Raw genomic sequence first — 26304 nt, forward strand, 5'->3', positions numbered from 1 at the left:
CCATATAGTGCCTAAGTGCCCATGTAGATAGCACCACACACCCTGTAGATAGCACCAACCCTCCCTTGTAGATAGCACCCTCCCTTGTAGATAGCACCCACACTGTAGATAGCACCAACCCCCTGCTGTAGATAGCACCAACCCCCGCTGTAGATAGCACCAACCTCCCCTGTAGATAGCTAGAGAGCATCAAAACCCACTGATAGCACTGACACCCCCCATTGTAGAAAGCACCCGACCCCCCCAAATAGCACCACCCTATGTAGATAGCGCAACTGTAGCTCTATGTAGGAGCGGAATCCCTCTGGCTGAGGATACCACTCCTAGAGGGAGCCCCTGGCAGCACTATCCATATATGGACAGTGATGCCAGGGTTTCTCCAGTAGAGGAATCCCATGCCAAGAGCGTCAGATGGGGATTCCGCTATGGCAGGGGATTCTTGAGGTAGCCCCTGACGTCACTGTCCATATATGGTCAGTGACGTCAAGGGCTTTCCCAAGACAGTGAATTTCGCTCTTAGACGGAGCCCCTGACGTCTCTGTTCATATATGATCAGTGATGTCAGGAGAGCAGAATCCCCTGCCAGAGCGGACTGGGGATTCCACTCCAGGAGTAACCCCTTGACGTCACTGTCTATATATGGATAGTGATGCCGGGTTGCTTCTCCAGGAGCAGAATCCCCTTCTAGAGCGGGCCAGGGATTCTGCTGCAGGAGTAACACCTTGAGGTCACTGTCCATATATGGATAGTGACGCCGGGTTTCTTCTCCAGGAGCGGAATCCCCTGCCAGAGCAGGATCTGGCCGCCAGGGATTCCTACAGGGCGCTACAGTGGTGCTATCTCCGGCGGATGGGGGGGGTTGCTATCTTCAGGCAGGGGGGAGCTATCTACAAGATTGGGCACTCCATAGTTTAAAGCCCAACATCACTGTCCATATATGGACAGTGCTGTCAAGGGCTTCCCCGGGCTTAGCGCTCAAACTAGCGCTGTGTGCGGGGAATCCTCGGCCAGGAACAGTTTTTACCGGCCGTTACAAGGATTGTTTCCTGAAAAACAGCCGGTAAAAACTGATTGACTTCTATGAGAGCCGTGGGGCCGTCAAAACAACCAAAAATAGGACATGTCCTATTTTTTGATGGTCAGTGTTTACAGGCCATTAAAAAAACAGCCGTGTGAATACACCGATAGGACTCTATTGTTCTGAAAATGGCCGTGTGACGGCCGTTACAAAAACGTAGTAGAACATATATCCTTCATCACACCCCAAATTTCGTAAAGACCACAGACCAAACTACATCCAAGCCCTAAAATAAGTACAGAATCCAGACCCCAAAAAATGGACTTCCTAGGCCCAAAAGAAATACAGACCCAGACTAGACTCCAAAGTACACACCTCCGACCAGACACCGGAGATTATACAGACCATAGACCAGATCCCATAATAAACACAAACGCCAGACCAGGGGCATCACTAGCACCGGACCTCCGAGGCCCCCAGGCGACTGCCGCTACAGAGGTTGCACTGGTCGTGATTGTGACCAGGCTGCGGCCCTCGCTCCGCGCCTATAGAAATTTACTATAGTAACTGGGGCCTATGTCATAAAATAGATTCACTGAAATTAGATAGTGTATGTCGTTCAATATTCAATATAGTTCACCGCCTGGAAGAACGATTAAAAAGTAAGTTTATTGGTTAAATTCATAAAATTGTGGCTCTACTAGCCGTTGATGCCAGACCAGGCTAAAGCAAGAGATTGCGACACGATAGGTGGTGTGGAGTGATAAATGTCTCCTTCACCCCAAAGAAACCACCTATCTATTTATTGTATAATAACGCTATATCTTTGCCATTAATAATTGTCTATCTAAATCCTAAATCCTACGCGTTTCATCATCACATGTAAAGTGATGCTTCCTCAGGGATTGATAGATTTGGATTATTTCAAATATCGAGGTGATAACAATATAACAGCACTGGATAGCACTGCTTTTGTGCTGATTCATAGTCTCCAGACGCATGCACGGCACTGATGCATTGGCCGTACACGCGCCGGGAAAACTAAGGGCTTAAAAAGGCTAAGAGCCCGCCCTCCAAAGGTAGTCCCCTAGGTAAACCGCCAATCCGCGTATTACACGGCAACTAGTGACGTGCCGGAGGCGGGGTCCCGAGGGCCTAGCAACCGATGGAGGTTCCTGGACGACAAAAGCGTCCATGGTAACTGGGGGACGCTAGACGCGGCTCCTGAGTTGTCAAATGACAAGAATACATCGTGTGGATATAATGGTAACATACGGCCCTGTAGAAAAGGGCCGTGTTAATACATGGGCAGGAACTCAACCGTAGGGGGAATCGTCTCACTCCGAGACTGACTCCCCAAAGTACCATAATTAAACCCCATATCCGTCCAAGATCAAAAATGGGTAGTATCCCATCACACAATAAGCATGAGTAGAAGAGAGATTGCGGCCAACCCGTACTAAATAGACCTAGGGAGGGCGCAACGTAGATTCTTTTGCGGTTAGTGAAAAAATGTTCAATAGCGCACTATTGGCAACCAAGAAGAATACCCATGTCGTATTTAAGATGTATGTATCCAATAATGTCAGTGACCCATATGAAGCCCTGTATGAAAAACGTGACACAAAAAACCGCGGTAAAACCGCATGGTGTGCATAAGGACAAAGGTATAGATAGAGAGTAGCATGTTTAGGTATGTTATAATGAAGTCTATGGTACATTGTATACATGCCCAGACTGAACATAAGGTAAAATAGTGCAGCTAGAGGAAACACGAATAGGAGATTTGTTCATTAATGCCTTGCGGGCTAACAGTCTGCAATCTGAATATCCATTCAGCCTCTTTTTGGAGTATTTTCCTGTCCAGGTCCCCCCCTCTAGGGAGGGGTCTCACATGTTCTATACCCTGGAAAACCAAGGATGTAGCATCCCCGTCATGACAGGACCACACATGTCTTGCTACTGGGGTATCTACTTTCCTTCTGACATCACCAATGTGGTCCCGTATCCTTCTCCTGAATTCCCTTTTGGTCTTTCCCACGTATTGTAGGCCACATTTACATGTCATGAGATAGACAATACCCTTTGTTTTACAATTTATGAATGACCTGTTGTCAAAGGTTTTGCCAGTGTGAGTACTTGTAAAATTCTTACTGCATAATATGGATTCGCAGGCCCTGCATGTTCCACATCTATATGTCCCTCTAGCACTATTCTCCAGCCATGTGCCACATTGTGTGACAGGTTGTAAGTGGCTATGGACCAATCGGTCCCTGAGATTGCGTCCCCTCCTATAGGTAATAAGCGGGGCGTCCCCAACCAGGGTCCCCACATCAGGATCTGCCTTTAGGATACCCCAAAAGCGTTTGAGGACCTCCCTCACCTCTCTATTAGCTGAGTCAAAGGTACCAATAACTCTAATGGGTTCTTCATGCATATCTTTTGGTTTAGGGTTGAGCAGGTCGTCTCTATTACAACCCAACGCATTCTGATATGCACCTCTCAGCACCTCCTTAGGATAACCCCTATGTCTGAACCTATTTTCAAGGTCACGTGCAGATATCCTAAAGTCCGTGATGGTCGAACAATTTCTCCGTGCCCTGAGATATTGGCCCTTCGGTATGCCTCTCTTAAGATTAATTGGATGACAACTTTTCCATTGTAGTAAGCTATTGGTCGCCGTTTCTTTGCGATACATGTTGGTTTCTAACAGCCCTGTGTCAGTCTTGGATATCGTGATATCCAGGAAGGTAATTCTAGTATCTTGGATTTCGGATGTGAAAAAAAGACCTAGTTCATTAGCATTCAAGATCTCCACAAATTCCTTAAATTTCTCCCTGGTCCCTGTCCATAGAATGAGAACATCATCTATGAATCTCATCCAGAGCAGAATACATGATGACCATTCATCCATAAGTTCACTGAACACAACTTCCTTTTCCCACCAACCCAGATATAGGTTCGCAAAGGTGGGTGCACATGGACTACCCATGGCCACTCCTCTGAGTTGGTGGTAGATCTTTTGATCAAATAAAAAGAAGTTGTGTTCTAGGACAAACCTCAATAGTTCAATCACGAATTTATTGTGGGCCTGGTATTGTACCCCTTTATCCATCAAAAAATGTTCAATAGCTCTACATCCCTGACTGTGTGGAATGGAGCTATATAAGGACTCTACATCCAGAGATGCCAATAGTGTCTGACCATCACACCGTATACCCTCAATCCTCCTCAGCACATCCATGGTGTCCCTCACGTATGATGGCAGGGACACCACAAATGGTCTAAGGACCTGATCAAGGTATACGCTCGCATTTTGAGTGAGGCTGTCAATCCCAGATACTATGGGACGACCCTTGAGAGGGTACAGGCCCTTATGTACCTTGGGTAAGCTATAAAATGTTGCCGTTAATGGGAACTCTTTCAACATGAACTTCATTTCCCTATCGTTTATGAGGTTATCCGATTTTGCTTTGGAGGGCGGGCTCTTAGCCTTTTTAAGCCCTTAGTTTTCCCGGCGCGTGTACGGCCAATGCATCAGTGCCGTGCATGCGTCTGGAGACTATGAATCAGCACAAAAACAGTGCTATCCAGTGCTGTTATATTGTTATCACCTCGACATTTGAAATAATCCAAATCTATCAATCCCTGAGGAAGCATCACTTTACATGTGATGATGAAACGCGTAGGATTTAGGATTTAGATAGACAATTATTAATGGCAAAGATATAGCGTTATTATACAATAAATAGATAGGTGGTTTCTTTGGGGTGAAGGAGACATTTATCACTCCACACCACCTATCGTGTCGCAATCTCTTGCTTTAGCCTGGTCTGGCATCAACGGCTAGTAGAGCCACAATTTTATGAATTTAACCAATAAACTTACTTTTTAATCGTTCTTCCAGGCGGTGAACTATGTCATAAAATACTATCGTAATGCCACTATACTTACACTCCTTCCTGAGCGCAACGGCAGTCCTGATGTCTTCTCGCGTCATGACGTCACGATGCTGGATGGTGTCGGGACCGAAGAGCTGGGTAAGTGTAACATCATTACTGCCTTCTGGGCTCCTGTATCTAAGCCTGCCTTGTGGTAAGCTTAGATATAGGGTCCAACAGACAGCATCACACATGGGCCCTGTATCTAAGCCCATGTGTGATGCTGTCTGTTGGGCTTAGACACAGGGCCCATATGTGATACTGTCTGTTGGGCCCTGTATCTAAGCTTACCACAAGACAGGATTAGATACACGACCCCAGCAGAAAGTAATCTTATACTGTATAAGATTACTGTCTGCTGGGGTCATGTATCTAAGCCTAACATGTGGTAGGCTTAGATACAGGGTCCAACAGACAGTATCACATATGGGCCCTGTATCTAAGCCTACCACATGTATTGCTAATGTTTTGTGTGTGTTTGTATTTTTTTTACAGGTTTGGTTGATGGACTATGTCATATTCGAGGACTACTTTGATGACAGCTTTTTTTATTTTCAATAAATTGGTTAATGAGGGTTCTGTGTTTTTTTATTTCAATAAAATATATTTTTTCTATCACTTTGCATTTTCTTTTAAACTTCATTACTACCGCCTTAGTAATGGCCGCTTGCTGATTGACAGCGTCCATTACTAAGGCGGGACTTAATGCTAGCCGGTGCAGAGGATTACACTAACCCCTATTATTACTGTAATGGCAGGAAGGAGGTGAAGGGAACAAGTGAGCCCTAATCTACCCACCGCCCTGTCCCTGCCTACTTGCAACGACCCGCCCTAGGCGACGGGGTACAACTTGGCGGCGGTCCCTACGCTGCCAAGTGCAAGGGAGTACAAACAGGAAACACGCAAGGGAAGGGGCAGTACCCCACGGAACGCCGCGAGGAAACGGAGCGGTGAATGAGTCAGTCAGGATCAGGATGTAGTGGAGTATACCAACGAGAGCACGGAGCAGGAAGCAAGCCAGGGGCAAAGCCAAGCAGGATAAGCGGAACTGAAGCAAGGCAGAAGCACGGCAGAAGCAGGCTGGAGCAAGGCAGCAGTGGGGCCAGGAATCCAAGAAGAATAACAAGCACTGAGGAAGAGAACACGGCAGGTATAAATGGACAGGGGGCGGAGCTAACTCCGACTGACCAGGCCGCGATAGGCACTCCCACTCCTGAGCCTGCCACCCTGGTTGGTGGGAGCCGGTGTCAGTCTAAGAGGTCTGGCCTCAGGTGTCGACTGATTAATCCCGGGAGTATACACAGACGTAGTACCTGGCAGATCCTTTACAATTACCCCAGTACCCAACGCCACCAGGGGTACCGGGAAGAGCTGGGTACATAGTTAGTACGGCTGAAAAAAGACACATGTCCATCAAGTTCAACCAAGGGATGGGAAAAGGGAAGGTAAAAATTTCTACACATAGGAGCTAATATTTTTTTGTTTTAGGAAATTATCTAAACCTTTTTTAAAGCCCTTTACTGTCCCTGCTGTGACCAGCTCCTGCGGTAGACTATTCCATAGATTCACAGTTCTCACAGTAAAGAAGGCTTGTCGCCTCTGCAAATTGAACCTTTTTTTCTCCAGATGGAGGGCGTGCCCCCTTGTGTTTTGAGGGGGTATTACATGGAACACGATTTCATCATATTTTTTGTATGTGCCATTAATATATTTATATAAGTTAATCATGTCCCCCCTTAGTCGTCTTTTTTCAAGGCTAAATAGGTTTAATTCTTTATATCTTTCCTCATAACTTCGACTCTCCATGCCCCTTATTAGCTTTGTTGCTCTTCTTTGTATTTTTTCCAACTCCAGGGCATCCTTTCTATGCACTGGAGCCCAGAACTGAACTGCATATTCTAGATGAGGTATCACTAATGCAGTGTAAAGTGGAAATATTACAGCCCTGTCCCGCGAGTCCATCCGCGAGTCCATACCTCTTTTAATACACGACTATATCTTGCTGGCCTTTGAAGCAGCTAATTGACATTGCATGCTGTTATTTAGTTTATGATTTACAAGTACACCCAGATCCTTCTCAACAAGTGACTCCCCCAGTGTAGCTCCCCCTAGGACATATGATGCATGCAGGGTGTTGGTACCCAGATGCATAACTTTACATTTATCTACATTAAACCTCATTTGCCAAATAGTGGTCCCAGCACAGAACTCTGGGGTACACTACTTATAACCGGGGACCATTCAGAGTAGGAATCATTGACCACAACTCTCTGGTAACGGTCCTTGAGCCGACTCTCAATACAATTACAAACTATACTATCTAAACCTATAGTCCTTAATTTACCCATTAGACATTTATGAGGGACAGTGTCAAATGCCTTTTCCAAGTCCAAAAACACTATATCCACAGCGCCCCCTCTGTCTAGGCTTCTGCTCACCTCTTCATAAAAACAAATCAGGTTAGTTTGACAATTTCTGTCTTTAGTAAAACCGTGCTGGCTATCACTTATAATACTATTTTTTGTCACATAATCCTGTATATAGTCCCTCAATAGCCCCTCATACATTTTCCCCACGATGGATGTTAAGCTTACTAGTCTATAATTACTAGGGGAAGACCTAGAGCCCTTTTTGAAAATAGGCACCACATTTGCCCTGCGCCAGTCCCTTGGCCCCATACCAGTCACTAGACAATCTCTGAATATTATGAAGAGGGTGACTGAAATAACTGAACTAAGCTCTTTAAGAACTCTAGTGGCCTTGTGTACATTTATTTTATTTTATTTAGCTTAGACAATATCTACATTCATCCAATTCAGTATATCAACTGATATATTAACAGCACTGGCACCGGCTATATCAGCTGCTCTTTCTTCTGTTGTATATACAGAGCTAAAGAACCCATTTAATAACTCTGCTTTCTCTTGATCCCCTGAACCAACTCCCCTTTACCATTATCTAAGGATCCTACATGTTCAATACTTGAAGATTTTTTGGGGATTTGTTTTACTATACTTTGCCACCTGCCTTTCATTTTGTATTTTTGCTAATTTTCTTACATTTTTACAGATTTTATTACGCTCTTTATAATTTAAAAAGGCTGCAGATGTACCCTCAGATTTGTATTTTTCAAATGCCCTTTTTTTGTCATGTATTGCCCTTTTTACAGAAGGTGCAAGCCATGTGGGATTTAATTGTAGTCGTTTATACTTGTTACCTATAGTAATAAATTTTGCACTATAATTATACAAATTAGATTTGAAAATCTCCGATTTATCATTTGCACCATTATTTGACATTAGTTCTTCCCAGTCTATGTCCTGAATTGCAGCCCTCTTCCTGGGGAAATTTGCCTTCTTAAAATTAAGTGTTATTGCTTTTCCAGCCTGTGCTTGTTTTTTACAGTATAGGTAAAATGTAACTAGATTGTGATCACTGTTACCAAGGTTTTCACGAACAGTGACATTCCCAACAGGCTCTGTATTATTGGAAATGACCAACTCAACAGAGCTTCACCTCTAGTCGGGTCTTCCTCAAACTGGCCCATAAAATTTTCCTGCAACAGGTTGAGGAAATGTCTCCCTTTTGCAGTTGAAGCCGAACCATGACGTCAATTAATAACCCGGCAATTAATATCTCCTATTATCACTACAGTACCAGCCTGTGCAGCCTGCTCCATTTGTTTATATAGCTGACTTTCCATCTCCTCAGTTATATTGGGTGGTCTATAGATTACACCAAAAGTTAGCCCCACATTAGTAATAGATGCTGTCAATCAGCCATCAGCTATTAATTAGGCGGTAGTAATAAAGTTAAAAAAAATACGAAGACATAGATTTTATTGAAATAAAAAAAAACACACAACCCTCATTAACCATTTTATTGAGAATAAAAAAGCCGTAATCTAAGTAGTCCTCGAATCCGACGCAGTCCCAACAACCAAACTTGTAAAAAAACACAAATACACCAAAAAAATTAGCAACACATACAAAAGCAAAGCCATTCTTATACTTACATTTCCAGGGTCCAGCACTGGAGTCGCAATGGCAGCGAGCTGGGCTCTATATCTAAGTATCAATTGTGCATGACCGGCCTTAGGGGTGTGTGACCTGTGCCCTTGCACAGGGTGCATCAGTCTAGCAGGTGGAAGGGGGCGATGAGCTAGCTCCCTTCCCCTGCTTGTTTTAGAAGCGCCCGGGCGCGGCAACTCAGTAGCCACCTTTTGGCGCCCGGGCGCTTCTTCACTCAGTGGTGTCGCTACTGCTGTATCAGCCATAGCGGCTGGTAGCGACGACACAGGGCATGAGGAAGGGCCCCCCCATGGCCGGCTGTGTGGCACTACCTACAAGGGGCTGTGTGGCACTACCTACAAGGGGGCTGTGTGTGGCAGCCAGGGGAGGGGGGAATTATACTGTGTGGGGGCAACTAAGTGGACATTATACTGTCTAGGGGTACTACAGGGGGAAATATACTGTGTGTGGCACTTAGGGGGCATAATACTATGTGCGCACAGTTAGAGGACAAAATACTGTGTCCTTGAAGGGGTTATAATATATTTTATAATTAAATATTATTATACTGTATGGGGGGGCACTAAAGGGGCATTATACTGTGTGGGGGCACTATAAAGGTCATTATGTTGTGGGGGCATTATACTTGTTTTATGGGGCATTTTTTTTATGATGCGGGTGGGACGCTGAAAGATAATTTCGCACGGGGCGCCATCTGTGATGATACTGTCTTCTGAGCCAATGTGTCTAATCCTATCCATAGCAGTCCAAAAAAAAATGGCGACAGCACACTGCGAACTCTAATGTAACCTAAACTGCTAAATATAAGTAAATATGCATTACATCCTAATTCTACTTACAATAGGGAGGTTCTTAGTGCACATTTTGATCAAAAAGTGTTAGCCCACCTGCCACGACAAGGCGTCCTCCATAGGTGCGGACCTACTCTGCACATACACCCAGAACTGGGACTAAGCCTACATATATATCTGGGGATGGTAGGAACTAGTATTTAACTAATTAAAATCACCCAGGGCAGAATGGGAGGAGTGCAAGAACAAAAAATGGAGGCAGTCACTAACCCCACATATATGAATCACATAAACAACACAAAAGTTTGAACAGAACATTCCAACAAAATGATACAAAACGTGTATGCAGGTGCAAGAACACCTGTGACTGCAAATATAATGTAGAAACAAAAAATGGCGACAGCACACTGCGAACACTAATGTAACCTAAACCGCTAAATATAAATAAATATGCATTACATGCTAAATCTACTTACAATAGGGAGGTTCTTAGTGCACATTTTGATCAAAAAGTGTTTGCCCACCTGCCACCTTGCATCCTATCCATAGCTATAGAGTCGTAGTGCTCTAGATATGCTGTCTCATATATATATATATATATATATATATATATATATAAATATATATATACATATATACATATATATATATATATATATATATATATACACGCACACACACACACACACACACACACACACATACATACACGCACATACTTTTTTTTGAGGGGTGAACATGTGTTAGTTCAAGGATACTTACTGTTGGGGCCCTGTATCTAAGTCTATCATGTGTGATACTGTCTGCTGGGCCATCTATCCAAGCCTTTAATGTATGATACTGTCTGCTGAAACACGTTGAGTATGTGGCACTACCTACAGGTGACTTCATGGCACTGTCTACAAGGGGGATGCATGGCAGGGGGACTGTGTGTGGAACCATTCAGGGGGTGTGACACTATATACAGGGGGCATTGTGTGGGGAATGCTCTACAGGTATCTTTAATTGGAGCCCCGAGTCATAACTTTGATTGCGGCCCCAGAAATGCCAAATTTGCCCCTGAGCTTTAGTACAAGGATACTTACTGTTTACTGCTTATCTAAGGCTACATTCACACGAGTGTGTAAATCTGTCCGTATGTGTTGCGTTTTTGCATCAGTGTGATTTGCGTGTGGCATGTGTTTTCCACAAACTTGCAAGCACTTTTGTTTTTTTTCAGTGTAATTGATGCCTGAAACACGAACAGCACACGGATGTCATCCGTGTGCTGTCTGTGGTTTTCACGCACCCATTGACTTCAATGGGCGGCTAGGTGCGTCAAATACACCAATATAGGACATGCAGTGAGTTTCATTCAACGGACACTCGTTGTGTGAAAACTCACGCATGTGTGAATAGCCCCATTGAAATCAATGGGGCCATCTGCTGTGCGTTGTTTCAACGCACAGCACACGGACGAGATTCACGCCTGTCTGAATAAGCCCTAAGTCTATCATGTGTGATACTGTCTGCTGGGGCCATGTATCTAAGCCTATCATGTATGATACTGTCTACTGAGACAATGCATCCAATTCTATCCAGCGGTGTAGCTATTGGAGTCTTAGTCTTAGAGATTTGCTATCTCCGATATGTATGTAAAAATGTATTTATTTTTTTTTGGGGGGGGGGGGGGGTAAATATATGTCTCAGAGCTTGTGCTCCGGATCTTTTAAGACGCTAGCAACCCAGCCCCTGCCCCAGTCTCCCTAAATAAATAAATAAATAAATAAATACAGACTAACACCAGACCCCAGAATACATACATTGGATTGAGTTGGATTTCTGGTATACATTTATAGGTATTGCCAGAATAAACACAAACCCCAGATCAGACACCCTAAACAATTACAGACCCCTAAATAAATACAAACCCTATCGAACACTTTCTTAACCCCTTTAGGACACAGCCTGTTTTGGCCTTGTGGACACAGATGATTTTTTCAAATCTGACATCTGTCACTTTATGTGGTAATAACTCCGGAATGCTTTTACCTATCCAAGCGATTCTGAGATTGTTTTCTCGTGACATATTGTACTTTATGTTAGTCAAAAAATTTGGTCGATAAATTCAATATTTATTTGTGAAAAACTTCACATTTTAGCAAAAATTTGCAAAAATTAGCATTTTTCTAAATTTAAATGTATTTGCTTGTGAAACAGATAGTAATACCACACAAAATAGTTACTAGTTAACATCCCCCATATGTCTACTTTATGTTTGCATCATTTTTTTCACGTACTTTTATTTTTCTAGGACGTTACGAGGCTTAGAACTTTAGCAGCAATTTCTCATATTTTCAATAAAATTTCAAAAGGCTATTTTTTCAGGGACCAGTTCAGTTCTGAAGTGGCTTTGAGGGCCTTATATATTAGAAAGTCCCCATAAATCGCCCCATTTTGAAAACTGCACCCCTCATTGTATTCAAAACCACATTCAGAAAGTATTTTAACCCTTTAGGCGTTTCACAGGAATTAAGTCAAAGTAGAGGTGAAATTTACAAATTTCATTTTTTTTGCCGAAATTCATTTGTAATAAAAAAAAATCTGTAACACAGAAGGTTTTACCAGGGAAACGCAACTCAATATTTATTGCCCAGATTCTGAAGATTTTAGAAATATCCAACATGTGGCCCTAGTGTCCTAATGGACTGAAACACAGGCCTCAGAAGCAAAGGAGCACCTAGTGGATTTTGGGGCCTCCTTTTTTTAGGAATATATTTTAGGCACCATGTCAGGTTTGAGGAGGTCTTGTGGTACCTAAACAGTCGAAACCCCAAAAAGTTACCCCATTTTGGAAACTCAAGGCATTTTTCTAGGGGTATAGTTAGCATATTGACCCCACAGTTTTTTTGCAGAATTTAGTGGAATTAGTCTGTGAAGATGAAAATCACCTATTTTTCTGTGGAAACATAGAATTTTTTCATTTTTACAAGGAATAAAGGAGAAAAAGCCGCCCAACATTTGTAAAGCAATGTCTCCCGATTACAGCAATGCCCCATATGTGGTCTTAAACTGATGTTTGGACCCACAGCAAGGCTCAGGAGGGAGGGAGCGCCTTTTGGATTTTGGAGCGCAGATTTTGCTGGATTGGTTTTCAGTGCCATGTCGAGTTTGCAACGCCCTGGAGGGACCAAAACAGTGGAAACCCCCCAAAAGTGACCCTATTTTGGAATCTACACCCCTCAAGGAATTTTTCTAGGGGTATAGTGAGCATTTTGGCCCCTCAGGATCTTTTTTAGAGCTAAGGTGACCTAAAAACAGCGATTTTGGCGCTTTAAATTCTTTATTTATTACAGCGTTCACCGTGCGCAATAAATTACGTTTTAATTTATTCTGCCGGTCGGTACGATTACGCCGATACCATATGTGTATAGTTTTTTTTAAAGTTTTGCAGCGTTTGCACAATAAAATTAAGTTTCTATAAAATAATTTATTTTCTGGGACACGCTATTCTGAGCCGTAACATTTTTATTTTTTCGTCAAAAAATCTGTGGGAGGTCTTGTTTTTTGCGGGACGGGTTGTAGTTTTTATTGGTACCATTTTGGGGTAAATGTGACTTTTTGATCACTTTTTATTCTATATCCTGGGAGGGGTGGTGACCAAAAAATAGCGATTTTTGACAGTTTTCCGTTTATTTTGTTTGCGGCGTTCACCGTGCGGAATAATTAACAATATAGTTACATAGTTTGGGTCGTTACGAACGCGGCGATACCAAATATGTGTACTTTTTTTTAACGTTTTAATTTTTTCCCTTTAATAAATGACTTATTATAGGAAAACAAAACCTTTTATTTTTACACTTTTATAAAACATTTTTATGAACTTTTTTTTACTTTTTACACTTTATATTTTTGGTTATTAACTTTTTTTTTACTTTTTACACTTTTTACACTCTGATCGCTGCTAGAATACATTACACTACCTAGGTAGTGTAACGTATTCCAACTGTCAGTGTGACGTCACAGTCACTCTGACAGTTGGTCTACGAGGTTCAGCAGAGGCTGATCCTCATAGGCTGACATACATGGCAGACTTGGGGGCCGTTGTCTGGCCCCCGGGTGCCATCACAAACATCAGAAGCCCCCACGATTGCGCTACAAACCCGCTACATGCGGAGATCGCAATCGAGCCCCGCATGTAACGGGTTAATTGCCGAAATCAGCGGCGATAAGCCGCTGATCGGCAACACTGGAGATTGTCAGCTGTCGGCGACAGCTGATCTCCAAGTTCCCGATGCACACTGTCGCCGACAGTCCTGATGGGCTTCCGTCCATGGCAGACCCGGAAGCCATTGTTTGGCTTCCGTTTGCCATACTAACTATCGGCAGACCCCGCGATTTCGGACGGGGGTCTGCCGATATGCTAGAAACCCCTAAAATTCGGCGATTGCACCCGATCGCCGAATTTAAGGGGTTAATTCGCTGAAATCAGCGGCAAAGGACCGCTGGCCGGCAAGAGGGGAGTGTCAGCTGTCGGCGACAGCTGACCTCCCAGTTCCCGGTGCACACTGTCGCCGACAGTGTGCACCGGGAAAAACTCAGTAACTATACGTCCTCGTGCGGGAAGTAACCTCCCGCAACAATCCCCAGACCAGACTCACTAACAAATACAGACCCCAGAATAAATATAGACCTTAAACCAAGCCGTTACACACAGCAGATCACACCAGGGGTGAATACAGACAGCAGAGGGCCGCTGTGTAAGAGCTGGGCCCCTTGCCCTTCAGTATCTCATCATAATGCATTCCCGTCTTGTCTCTCGAATGGCTTGAGCCATTGTTATTAGCTCAGCCCCTTACATTTAATCTAAAGGCCCTATTTTGGCCGGTGCAACGAGCTCCAATCAATGAGACAGCTCGTTGAACGGCGCTCGTTTGCTCCTGTCACAAGGAGGTATGTATGGGGACGAGCAGTTCTTAATCGTCCCCACACATTATTATCATGTTTACACAGGGAGATGTGGTGCCGAAAACTCTAATATTTCTGCTTTTTAAAACAATACGATCAGCAGATGAACAAGCGTTTGCTCGTTCATCTGCTGATCGCTGCCCTGTCTACACAGGGAAATTGTCGGCAATGAGCTTTCTATGAACGCTTGTCTGCCCGATAATTGCCCAGTGTAAAAGGGCCTTCATAGTAAGAAGCTGATTTTCAGGTGGCAGCGGCCGCCTACCTATAGTATGTCCACCCTTGACTGACATTCTCCTACTCTGTGGGACCTACTTTTCTTTAAATGTTTTGTTTGTTTTGCAAATCGATGACATTATGTGTGAGGCATGCTAACACTGCTTGATGCCTCTACAAGAAACAAAACAATTATTTGCAGTGATTAAGACAAATTGATGTTAAAGAGACATTTGTTTAAATACAAAGCTCTTGTTTGATAAGTAAACAATATATTAACAGCTTGTGTGAGTTTTGTGTAGAAAGACAAAATCAAATAATTTACCAGAAGGCATATGTGAATATTAATTAGATTGCTTTTCATTAGTGCTGCACCCCCTATATGAATGTACCCGTCAATAGAAATAAACACATAAAGACATATTCAGTGCAGATTAAATGTTCTATGAAGGTTCATTATTGAAAGTTAATGCTCCTAAGATTGGATGTTGGTGAACACCTCCTGGCATGGGTCACTGCTGGATTATGTGTCAATAGCTTTTCATATCTCCTTTATTCTCTTTTCAGAATTAAAATTTACGCTGTGCCCCTTTATTATACTTATTAATAATAATAATTACCATGTCTAAAATTATAACATAATACCAAATGTATTATTGATGATTAATAGAGATTTATTAGCATTTTCCTTGTACTACACACTCTAAAGATTTGGCTGTTCTGACAGGGTGGTTACATAGTTACATAGTTTGTACGGCTGAAAAAAAAGACACATGTCCATCAAGTTCAACCAAGATTGAAGTAGATTGTGCCTATCACTGTTAGGCTGGGTTCACACGACCTATTTTCAGGCGTAAACGAGGCGTATTATGCCTCGTTTTACGCCTGAAAATAGGGCTACAATACGTCGGCAAACATCTGCCCATTCATTTGAATGGGTTTGCCAACGTATTGTGCAGACGACCTGTAATTTACGCGTCGTCGTTTGACAGCTGTCAAACGACGACGCGTAAATGGACTGCCTCGGCAAAGAAGTGCAGGGCACTTCTTTGCCACGTAATTTGAGCTGTTCTTCATTGAACTCAATGAAGCACAGCTCAAGATTTACGAGCGTCTCAGATGGCTCGCAAAATGCGAGGAGGAGCATTTACGTGTGAAACGAGGCAGCTGTTAACAGTCTGTCTTTTCACACGTAAATGCCTCTCATCGTGTGAACATACCCTTAGGGTAACCACACACGTATCCTATTTGCTGTGGCATTTTGTGCAAATTTCTTGTGGATTTGCCACTGCGGATCGGCTAAAATAAAAAAGATCTGTATACACACCTTCTCAATCTACCGGATACTCCCCTGGTAACGCTATCATGGTCCTTACTCCGGTCTCTGTATCCTGGCCTACAGTGATGACATGTTGACACATCTGGCCGCAGCAGTCTGTGATTGGCTGCAGCAGTCACGTGTCTAGACGACATGTCATCACTGGAGGCCAGGATTGAAACCGACAGGGGATCAGCTTAGCGTTACAAAGGGAGCAGCAGTAGATTGGGAAAGTGAATATAGAAGTTTGTCTTTATTTTCATTTGCTTTTTTTATTTTACAATTGTTCACCATGGAACTTAAAGAGGCTCTGTCACCAGATTATAAGTCCCTTATCTCCTACATAATCTGATAGGCGCTGTAATGTAGATAACAGCAGTGGTTTTTATTTAGAAAAACAATAATTTTTTTGCAAGTTATGAGCAATTTTAGATTTATGTTAATTAGATTCTTAATAGACAACTGAGCGTGTTGTTACTTTTTATCAACTGGGCGTTGTGAAGAGAAGTGTATGAGGCTGACCAAACAGTGACCAATCAGCATCATACACTTCTCATTGTTCCAGCCAAGCTTCTTTCACTGAACAATCACGCTGTATCAATGGGCTGTAACAATGAGAAGTGTATCACGCTGATTGGTCACTGATTGGTTAGCGTCATACACTTCTCTTCACAATGCCCAGTTGGTAAAAAGTAAAAACACGCCCAGTTGTCTATTAAGAAACTAATTAGCATAAATCTAAAATAGCTCATAACTTTCTCAAAAATTATCGTTTTTCAAAATAAAAACCACTGTTGTTATCTACATTACAGTGCCGATCACATTATGTAGGAGATAGGGCACTTATAATCAGGTGACAGAGCCTCTTTAAAGAGGACCTGTCACGAGATAATATAAGTTGAACTGGTTAACTGACCTGAATAGTGCTGTCTCCCTGATTCCAGCGCTTTTTTTCTGGACTCACCTGTACCAGAGGGACCACTCCAGCCACCAGACCTGAGTGACCTTACCTTACGTCAGTGACGTGAGGTCAGGTGACTGACTCAGGTCAGCTGACTGGACTGGTTCATTCCCGGGCCGGCACCGACCTCACTCAGACCGCCACCGCGTGACCTGCTAAATGTGAGTCACCTCAAGCAGAGAGCGGAGAGCGGTAGTGGTAAACTACCGCTCTCTGCTCCGGTCTATGTGGCGTGGGGCGCTCTGGGCCCTATGTGTGGGACTATCTACCAGGGGCAGACTCTGTGGCACTCTCTACAAGAGGGATTGTGTGGCACTATCTACAGGGGGGGCTGTCTGGCAGTCTCTACAAGGGGTCTCTGTGGCACTCACTACAAGGGGGGCTGTGTGGTACTCTCTACAATAAGGGCTGAGGGCACTCTCTACAAGGGGGCTGTGTGGCACTCTCTACAAGGGGGGACTGTTTGGCACTCTGTGCAAGGGGGGCTGTGAGGCACTGTACAATGGAGGCTGTGTGGCACTCTGTACAAGGGGGGGCTGTGTGGCACTCTGTACAAGGTCAGGCTGTGTGGCACTCTGTACAAGGGGGACTGTGTGGCATTCTGTACAATAGGGGGCTGTGTGGTACTCTGTACAAGTGTGGGCTGTGTGGCACTGTACAAGGGGAGAAGTGTGGCACTCTCTACAAGGGGGGCTGTGTGGGGCACTCTGTAAAAGGGAGGCTGTGTGGCACTATCTACAAGAGGGGGTGATTGGTGCTTTCTACAGGGGCTGTGTGTGTTGGGCTATCTACAGTGGGCTGTGTGTGTGGTGCTATCTAAAGGGGTCACAACTGGGACTTTAAGTGTAGTCAGAACCCCTAAATATATTTAGACTGCCTATATTAATATCAGATCCCAAATCAGATCCCTATGTACTGCAATAAAGACTGCACATTAGACCCCTAACTTAATTCAGACCGCAGACCAGAATATAGTAGTGACTAACCCTCCTCGCTTCCCGCTCTTGTCCAGCAATGGGCCCTAACGCTGTCCATCGTCAGGACATTGTTTGCCCTACCGCACACTACATCCTGTCGCTGGGTTGCGACAGGAGCCAGTGCAACGACAACCTGAACCGTGAGCGAGGAGGGTAAATATACAGGCCGCAATTGGATTAATCTAATAGATAATGGGCAATATTTTTTAAGATACTGCGGCAACTGGGTGGGGAAGGCTAAAAATAGGCCGACTCCTGGTAAAACTTGGAGGGTTAGCATGTCTGGAGCATGTGGCCTACCCAAGTTAGCATAGGATTGGGAGCCATGTTCCATTACTACTTCTGTTCTGCTTCAAGCTTCATGAGTAGAAGCTATCTGCCCTGTTCTCTCCCAGGATCCTATTCCAATTATTATTGGTGACCATTATAGTTTGGTCTGTTAAGAGACTAGAATCCGAGGTCATTGAGACAGGAAGTGATGGCATTTGAAACACAGAAGCAGACAGGAGAACATCATTGGGGGCACCACACATGAGAATGACTGCAATCATGTTACATGGCATGTTGTATCTGTTACATAAGTCACATTTTGCTTTGTCAATTAACTTTAATATGTCCCTACGTGGGATAACAAAGTAATCAAGATGCTAATGCCTTTATATGGCTGTCAAACCAATAGTAATATACTGAAACTGATATTACAGAAATGTTCTTTTTTTTCAGAATGCCGTGATATTTTGTTACCTCTGATCACCAAAGAATTGAAAGAATGGCTAGAACAAGAAAAACTAGAGGCATCCTATATGAGAGATAAAAGGCACTGTGTGGATTTACTGAACAGCATTCTGGAGGTGCTCAGCAGTCAAGATGGGGTAAGATTAGAGATCACTAACATTTTCTTTGCGTACATAAAATGATTACATGTTTTTAGTTGTCAGAAGCAGTAAATCAGACTGGCATTAGTTTTGCAGGTTTTACTCCAAACTTCCTTGACCTTCTCACTTTATTTTTGCACAGCACAACGCATGTACCAAATCAAATCATTGTGACCACCCTTTGCATCTAAAACGTACAAATTCACTTAGGTGCTTTTTTTTTTTATATGGAAATTGTCAAAAATTATTGTTTCGAATAACATGGAGTACTTGCTACAATTCGCCCGCAGACATTGGCTGTGTCACTTTCTTCTATACTAATGTTAAGACCGAGAATCTGTGCAGGTTATCCTATCTATTACAAAATTTTTGCTTTAAGATAGTTATTTATGACCTTAACTATATGTTTTTGATCATTGTCCTGCTTTAACATATAGTAGTTGGGACTGGTCAGATGCATTACTTATGTTACTGTACAATAAATCTACTTGTTCTTTTCCAAATTAAGGATTCCATTAATTCCGATCTTATCACCGACTAAATTTGCACAAATGCAGAAGCAAAATCTGAGGGCAACCTTATACATACTGTAATGACAGGGGGTGGGGAGACAGACAAGTGAGCCCTAATCTACCCGTCACTCAGTCCCTGCCTACTTGCAACGACCCGCCCTAGGCGACGGGGTACAACTGGGCGACGGTCCCTACGCTCAATAAGTGCACGACAGACAAACAGACAAGGGAACACAGAGCTAGGGGGAGAAAGGGGCAGTTGCCCATGGCAACACCGTGAGCAACAAGAGAAGTGAACAAGCCGAGTCAAACCAGGAGAGTACGAGGTGCCAAACGCAGAGCAGGAGAGTAGTGAACAAGCCGAGTCAAACCAGGAGTGTACGAGGTACCAAATGCAGAGCAGGAGAGTAGTCAGCAAGCCGGGGTCAATATGAAGCAAGGACAAATAGTACAAGAAGCTGCAGCAGGGCCAGGAAACCAAACGAGAAGAATCACAAGCAAGGAGGAACAGGAAAGGCAGGTATAAATAGACAGAGGGCGGGAGCTAGCTCCGTCTGGCCAGGCTGTGATAGGTTCTCCCACTCCTAAGCCTGCCACCCTGAGTGGTGGAAGATGGAGTCAGTCTCACAGAAATAGAAGCAGGTGCAAACTGATTATCTATGGGCGTTGACCCCGAAGCTGTGCCTCGCAGATCCTTTACACATACACTATATGGGCAAAAGTATATAGACACCCTTCCTTATTGTTGAGTTCAGCCACACGGTTTGCAAACAGGTGCATAAAACCAAGCACACAGCCACGCAATCTCTATAGACAAAAGATGGCAGTAATCTTGGTCACGAGTCACTACGTCAATTTTCTGTTGTTGAAGTGTGTGTATAAATCACTCACTACAGAGTTGCAAACTGACTTCGGAAGTGACATCAGTACAAGAGCTGTGCTTTGAGAGCTTCATGAAATGCATTTGCATGGTCAAACAACTACACACAAGCCTGGGACACCTGAAATAAAGACTAGAGGTACATTATGCCATCCCACGCCATAATCACAGGAGTAGGAACGGTGTGATGTTCCCTTGTGAAGGCCTCTTTATGGCAGAAGGTCTTCAGACCAATCTCTGGGTATCATTGCTTCCGAGACAAAAGTGGGTGTCATCGCTGAAGAGAATAGACTTCCATTCCAGCCTACATTGCCATTATGATAGCCTTTGAAAGCGGTGGCGTGTGGTCAATGGAACAACTATAGCTGGACGACTGACTCGTAGCCCAATGTCGTGCAAATGCCTTTTGATGGTTTGTGTTGACACTGGTTGTCACCCCGGGCCAGACTTAGGATGTGACATCCAATTTCACTTGCAGAACAGAATGGATCACTATGCACCATTCTTCCAATCAGACTTGTTGCTGTCATTTCTGTTTGTTGTTATTCTCCCACCCTCTGGGACATGCAACATTGAACAGTGCTGACATTTTGGTTTATGTGCTTAGCGTCCTGCTGGAGTGATAAATCAAGGTCTCTCAGTTCAAGGATTCTGCCCCATTGCACAACATCTCATACCACTTAATCCGATTTTTGATGTTTCATGTGGCTAAAAAAACATTGCTTTCAATCTGGATTTTATGCCCCTCCCACATGCCAAATATTAGAGCTAGGTGCTTGGAAATTTTATATTTTGCAGATATTAGCAACACCTGCTACTTTCTCGATTTGCATGACCTTACGGCTTGCACTTCCTTCCAGGTCAAAATTAATCAGGTGGATGTTTTTATATCCAATATGCCTTAGAACAATAAGAACTGCAATATGATCCATCGCATTCGTTTTCATTATTGTCCCATAATGTGCAGATCTCATGTTTACAAATTGTTCTATACACCAACAAACTTTTCATCTGAAAAATTGTCTGTAAGGGTATGTTCACATGCTGAGTCAAAAACGTCTGGAAATACGGAGCTGTTTTCAAGGGAAAACAGCTCCTGATTTAAAAACGTTAAAAAGTGATCAAAATGTACCCCAAAATAGTACCAATAGAAACTAACACCCAGCCCGCAAAAAACAAGCCCTTAGGCCTTATACACACGAACGTGTGCGTTTTACACGCGCAAAAAACTCAGCGTTTTTTTGCGCGTTGCAGTTCCGTATGTCATAAGTGTTTGGTGCGTGGCTGCGTAATTTTCGCGCATATGCCATCCTTATGACATGCGGTTTTGATGTTTAGAAAAAGAAATGAAGGAAGTGGTTTTATTTTTCCCTTCATTACTTGATCTACTGTTGTGCGAATCACGCGCGACACACGGAAGTGAATATCTTTGCAGGATGTCAGAATAGGCTCTCCTTTTAAGCCCATAGCAGCCAATGACACAGAGGTATTCTTACAGCATGAGATGGTGCATTGTCATGCATGAAGATAATTTTGCTACGGAAGGCACGGTTCTTATTTTTGTACCACGGAAGAAAGTGGTCAGTCATAAACTCTACGTACTTTAGAGAGGTCATTTTCACACCGTTAGGGACCCTAAAGGGGCCTACTAGCTCTCTCCCCATGATTCCAGTCCAAAACATGACACACCACCTCCTTGCTGACGTCGCAGCCTTGTTGGGACATGGTGGCCATTCACTACTCCATCCTTCTGGTTTATCCAGGGTTGCACGGCACTCATCAGTAAACAACACGGTTTGAAAATTAGTCTTCATGTATTTTTGAGCCCACTGCAACCGTTTCTGCTTGTGAGCATTGTTTAGGGGTGGCCGAATAATAGCTTTATGCACACTTGCAAACCTCTGGAGGATCCTGCACCTTGAGGTTTGCAGGACTCCAGAGGCACCAGCGGCTTCAAATACCTGTTTGCTGCTTTGAAATGGCATTTTAGCAGCTGCTCTCCTAATCCTATTAATTTGTCTGGCAGAAACCTTCCTCATTATGCCTTTATCTGAACGAACCCGTCTGTGCTCTGAATCAGCCACAAATCTTTTCACAGTATGATGATCACGCTTAAGTTTTCTTGAAATATACAATATTTTCATACCTTGTTCAAGGTATTGCACTATTTCACGCTTTTCGGCAGCAGAGTGATCCTTTTTCTTTCCCATATTGCTTGAAATCTGTGGCCTGCTTAATAATGTGGAACGTCCTTCTTAAGTAGTTTTCCTTTGATTGGGCACACCTGGCAAACTAATTATCACAGGTGTCTGAGATTGATTACAATGATCCAAAGAGCCCTAAGACACAATACCATCCATGAGTTTAATTGAAAAACTAATAATTAAAAGTTTATGACACTTAAATCCAATGTGCATAATAATTTGGAACACGGTGTATATACACAGTGTCACAATATGACAACTAATGGCACGAGTTGGATAAACCCACTTTCTGAATCGGTCATTATATGTTAGAGAACCAGGTAGCTCCAAATTTTCATATTCATCACTTTAGTTAAGAAAAAGTAAACCTTGTACTTTAAACTTTTTAAGATTTTTTTTTAGGGGTAGTGCTTTTTAGTGCTGTTTCTACAAAAATATAGCAATATGACAGGTTCAAAGGGAGTTCCAAAATGGAAGTGATGGTGCTTGCCTGACTGAAGACTGACAAAGATGTTTTGAACTGAAGTTTGTGCTCATTAAAAACGCCAGAATGACAGCTCAGGAAACACAGTTCTTTCATTTTAGAAGGAAATATAATTTATAGGCTTCAGCACTGTAATCTGTTTCCCACGGTGCTGGAGAAAAGCAAATTCAGTTCTGCAGGACTAACTCTTAGGGTATGTGCACACGGTGAGAGGCTTTTACGGCTGAAATGACAGACTGTTTCCAGGAGAAAACAGCTGCCTCGTTTCAGCCGTAATTCCTCCTCGAATTTTGCGAGGCTTCTCTGACAGCCGTAAATTTTGAGCTGTGGTTCATTGAGTTCAATGAAGAACGGCTCAAATTACGTCTGACAGAAGTGTCCTGCACTTCTTTTGACGAGGCTGTATTTTTACGCGTCGTCGTTTGACAGCTGTCAAACGACGACGCGTAAATGACGGGTCGTCTGCACAGTACGTCGGCAAACCCATTCAAATGAATGGGCAGATGTTTGCCGACGTATTGTAGCCCTATTTTCAGGCGTAAATCGAGGCATAATATGCCTCGTTTACGCCTGAAAATAGGTCGTGTGAACCCAGCCTAAAGTAGCTAAATATAAGACATTTAATCATATGGAAAGTATAGATTTCCATCAATTTGGCTGCCTGGCTCTGCCTATGTAGCATCTTATTTATTAGCACATCACTGTGAAACAGGGGAAAAAATTATTTAAAAAAATATTCAGCCAATCACATATGACTTCTTTTAAATATATCAGTCATCTTCATGTTAATGTTTTTGGTGCCAGATATTGTTTATATCAAATGGGACTCTGTAGGAAATCTTATTCCTCATAAGAACATTAAATGCATTCAACTTTTTTCAGTTTCAGGGGTTGGCAAAACCTTTAGTGCACTACTTTATTGCACATGCACCTTGAGGTTTAGACTATACCTCTAAACCTTACCTTGGTTTTCTGGAATTGGACATGTAACACCTGCAGAGAAAGCATTGTGTATAGAGGATGCTGCAGTTAATGCCAAGCAGGGACTCACATCAACAGACTTTAGCACATCTTCTTCTGAAGTGCAGTGGACTACATGTCCCAGCAACACTTGCTTCTCTATACCCCTGCAGCCTAGGAGAGGAGCAGCAGAGGGGAGCACTGATTGGCTGAGCAGAGGATTGTGGGACAAGGCTGAGCAGGGAGGAGAGACGGTGGCCATCTTTGGGAGAGACACATGGTCAGGGGATAGGGAGACTGTGAGTGCATTGCAGAGAGAAGAGAGTCCGGCACTGGGGCACACAGCACAGAGACCCAGAGACAGTCCTGACAGCCCAGCAGGTCACTGTATGAGAGAAAGAAATGCTGCAGCAGCATCCCCTCTGCAAAACAGCCTGATTCCAGGGAGGTTCCCTGCTCTGCAGCACAGGAGGATTTTGCCTGCGACTCCATTGTCGTCCAGGCGTCTGAATGCTGCGGCCCCGAGCTGGATCCCGGGGGAATATCATCTTTGCTGCAAGAAGTAGTGAGTACACATTGCTGGAACTGATTGTGCTGATCTTGAGGACTTAGTGAGAGAACTGTTCTGGAGAGGAAGTTCAGTATCTAAGTGCACCAACGGTTCCTGAAAAGCGCGCCAACGTCCGCGGCAACAGGGCCCCAACGTTTGGACTGTGTTCATTGCATTACTGCAGCCATTAGTAACAATATAAGTGTGTGCCAGCTATTACCAGCAGTATAAGCGTGGGTGAGTGATCATTATCCTGTGTATTATCCTGATATACTGTATATGTTTGGTGAAGACAGTATCTTAACCCCTTGTTATCCCCATAACATTTCTGGGAATATGATATGTGTTGTACCAGCCAGGCCTGGCATATAGCCCATGCCCACCACTAGGGGTCAATCACACAGAACTGTAACTGTTATGTCATTTGTGCTTTTTCTTTATTTGCATTATTCTTATTCATATCGCCCTTGTTTACCTTTCCCTAAATAAAACGGTTGAGTAGTTTCACCATAACCGCTTGTGAGTGTGTACAGATGGGGGGCCAGTGCCGAGAATGAAGAACAGGATAATAACTGTAATCTTCCATTTACTTTTGTAATTGCCCCAAAGTTTTAAACATTTTTAAAATGTTTTACCGTTTTAGACCTGCATATGCAGTGCTGAGGCCTTGTGTATGCCACCATATGGTGCCTTCGTACAGAACTATAGTATGGAGATAGTCTTCCCTAGAGCTGACCAATTTCGGCGCGACCGGACTACTATCTAATGTGTGTATGGCAGCATCCAGACGCTCACTCAGCGGAAAATGCCAGAGTAGAGTAGTGTTTGACATGTTGAATTTCAACATGCCCGATCCTAATGTTAGTAGATAAGACGCGGCTTTCACCCTTCACCCAATTGAAAGGGCATGTACTCTTGGCCGAGCATGCATGTGTATGGGGGAATTGGGAGGAATAAGTGGTAGCCATTAACCCTTTCATGACCAAGGGTCATTGATGCCCTTGTGTCCAGGTCAAATTTTCCATTTCTGATGTGCACTTCTTTAAACTATAATAACTTTGCAACCGCTTTGAATATCCTAACTATTTTTACTTTGTTGTTTTTTGTTTTACAAAACGTTTGAGGCTTTAATTTTCTAGATTAGTTTAATTAATTCCATGCTTTACATGTTTATTATGAACAGACAAATCACAAAAAATGTGAAACAAAAAACACTTTTGTAGTTTTTTTAATATATTTATCTATGTTATTTATGTGTGTGTGTGTGTGTGTGTGTGTGTATACATATATATATATATATATATATATATATATATATATATATATATATATATATATATATATATATATATATATATATATATGTATATATATATATATACACACATATACTGGTGCTAACCAATAAGCCACCGTGCTGCATTATACCTATCCATTCAAACAGTCAGTATTGCACAAAGCAACCAATTAGATTTCTGCTGTAACTTTTCTTGAGCGGTTTTGAACATTAAAGGAGTGTTCGGATTGGTTGCAATGGATAACCCTGACACTTTTTGTCTGCACAGTATGATGCCCATATTATTGCAATTTTACATCATAAATGTCTCCAGAATGCTAATTTAAACAAATTAGACAGTCT

The 26304-nt window shown here is 43.1% G+C and overlaps 1 protein-coding gene across 1 annotated transcript in view; it reads left to right on the forward strand.

Annotated features, from left to right (window-relative positions):
- DOCK2 (dedicator of cytokinesis 2) overlaps positions 1 to 26304 on the forward strand; it is a 963684-nt gene that overhangs the window by 475094 nt on the left and 462286 nt on the right. The window contains exon 26 of the mRNA XM_075859372.1: positions 18924 to 19072. Within this exon, the coding sequence (XP_075715487.1) occupies positions 18924 to 19072 (149 nt within the window). The remainder of the gene's footprint in view (positions 1 to 18923; positions 19073 to 26304) is intronic.

The sequence above is a fragment of the Rhinoderma darwinii genome, chromosome 3, assembly GCF_050947455.1.
Source record: "Rhinoderma darwinii isolate aRhiDar2 chromosome 3, aRhiDar2.hap1, whole genome shotgun sequence".
NCBI classification, from domain to species: domain Eukaryota; kingdom Metazoa; phylum Chordata; class Amphibia; order Anura; family Rhinodermatidae; genus Rhinoderma; species Rhinoderma darwinii.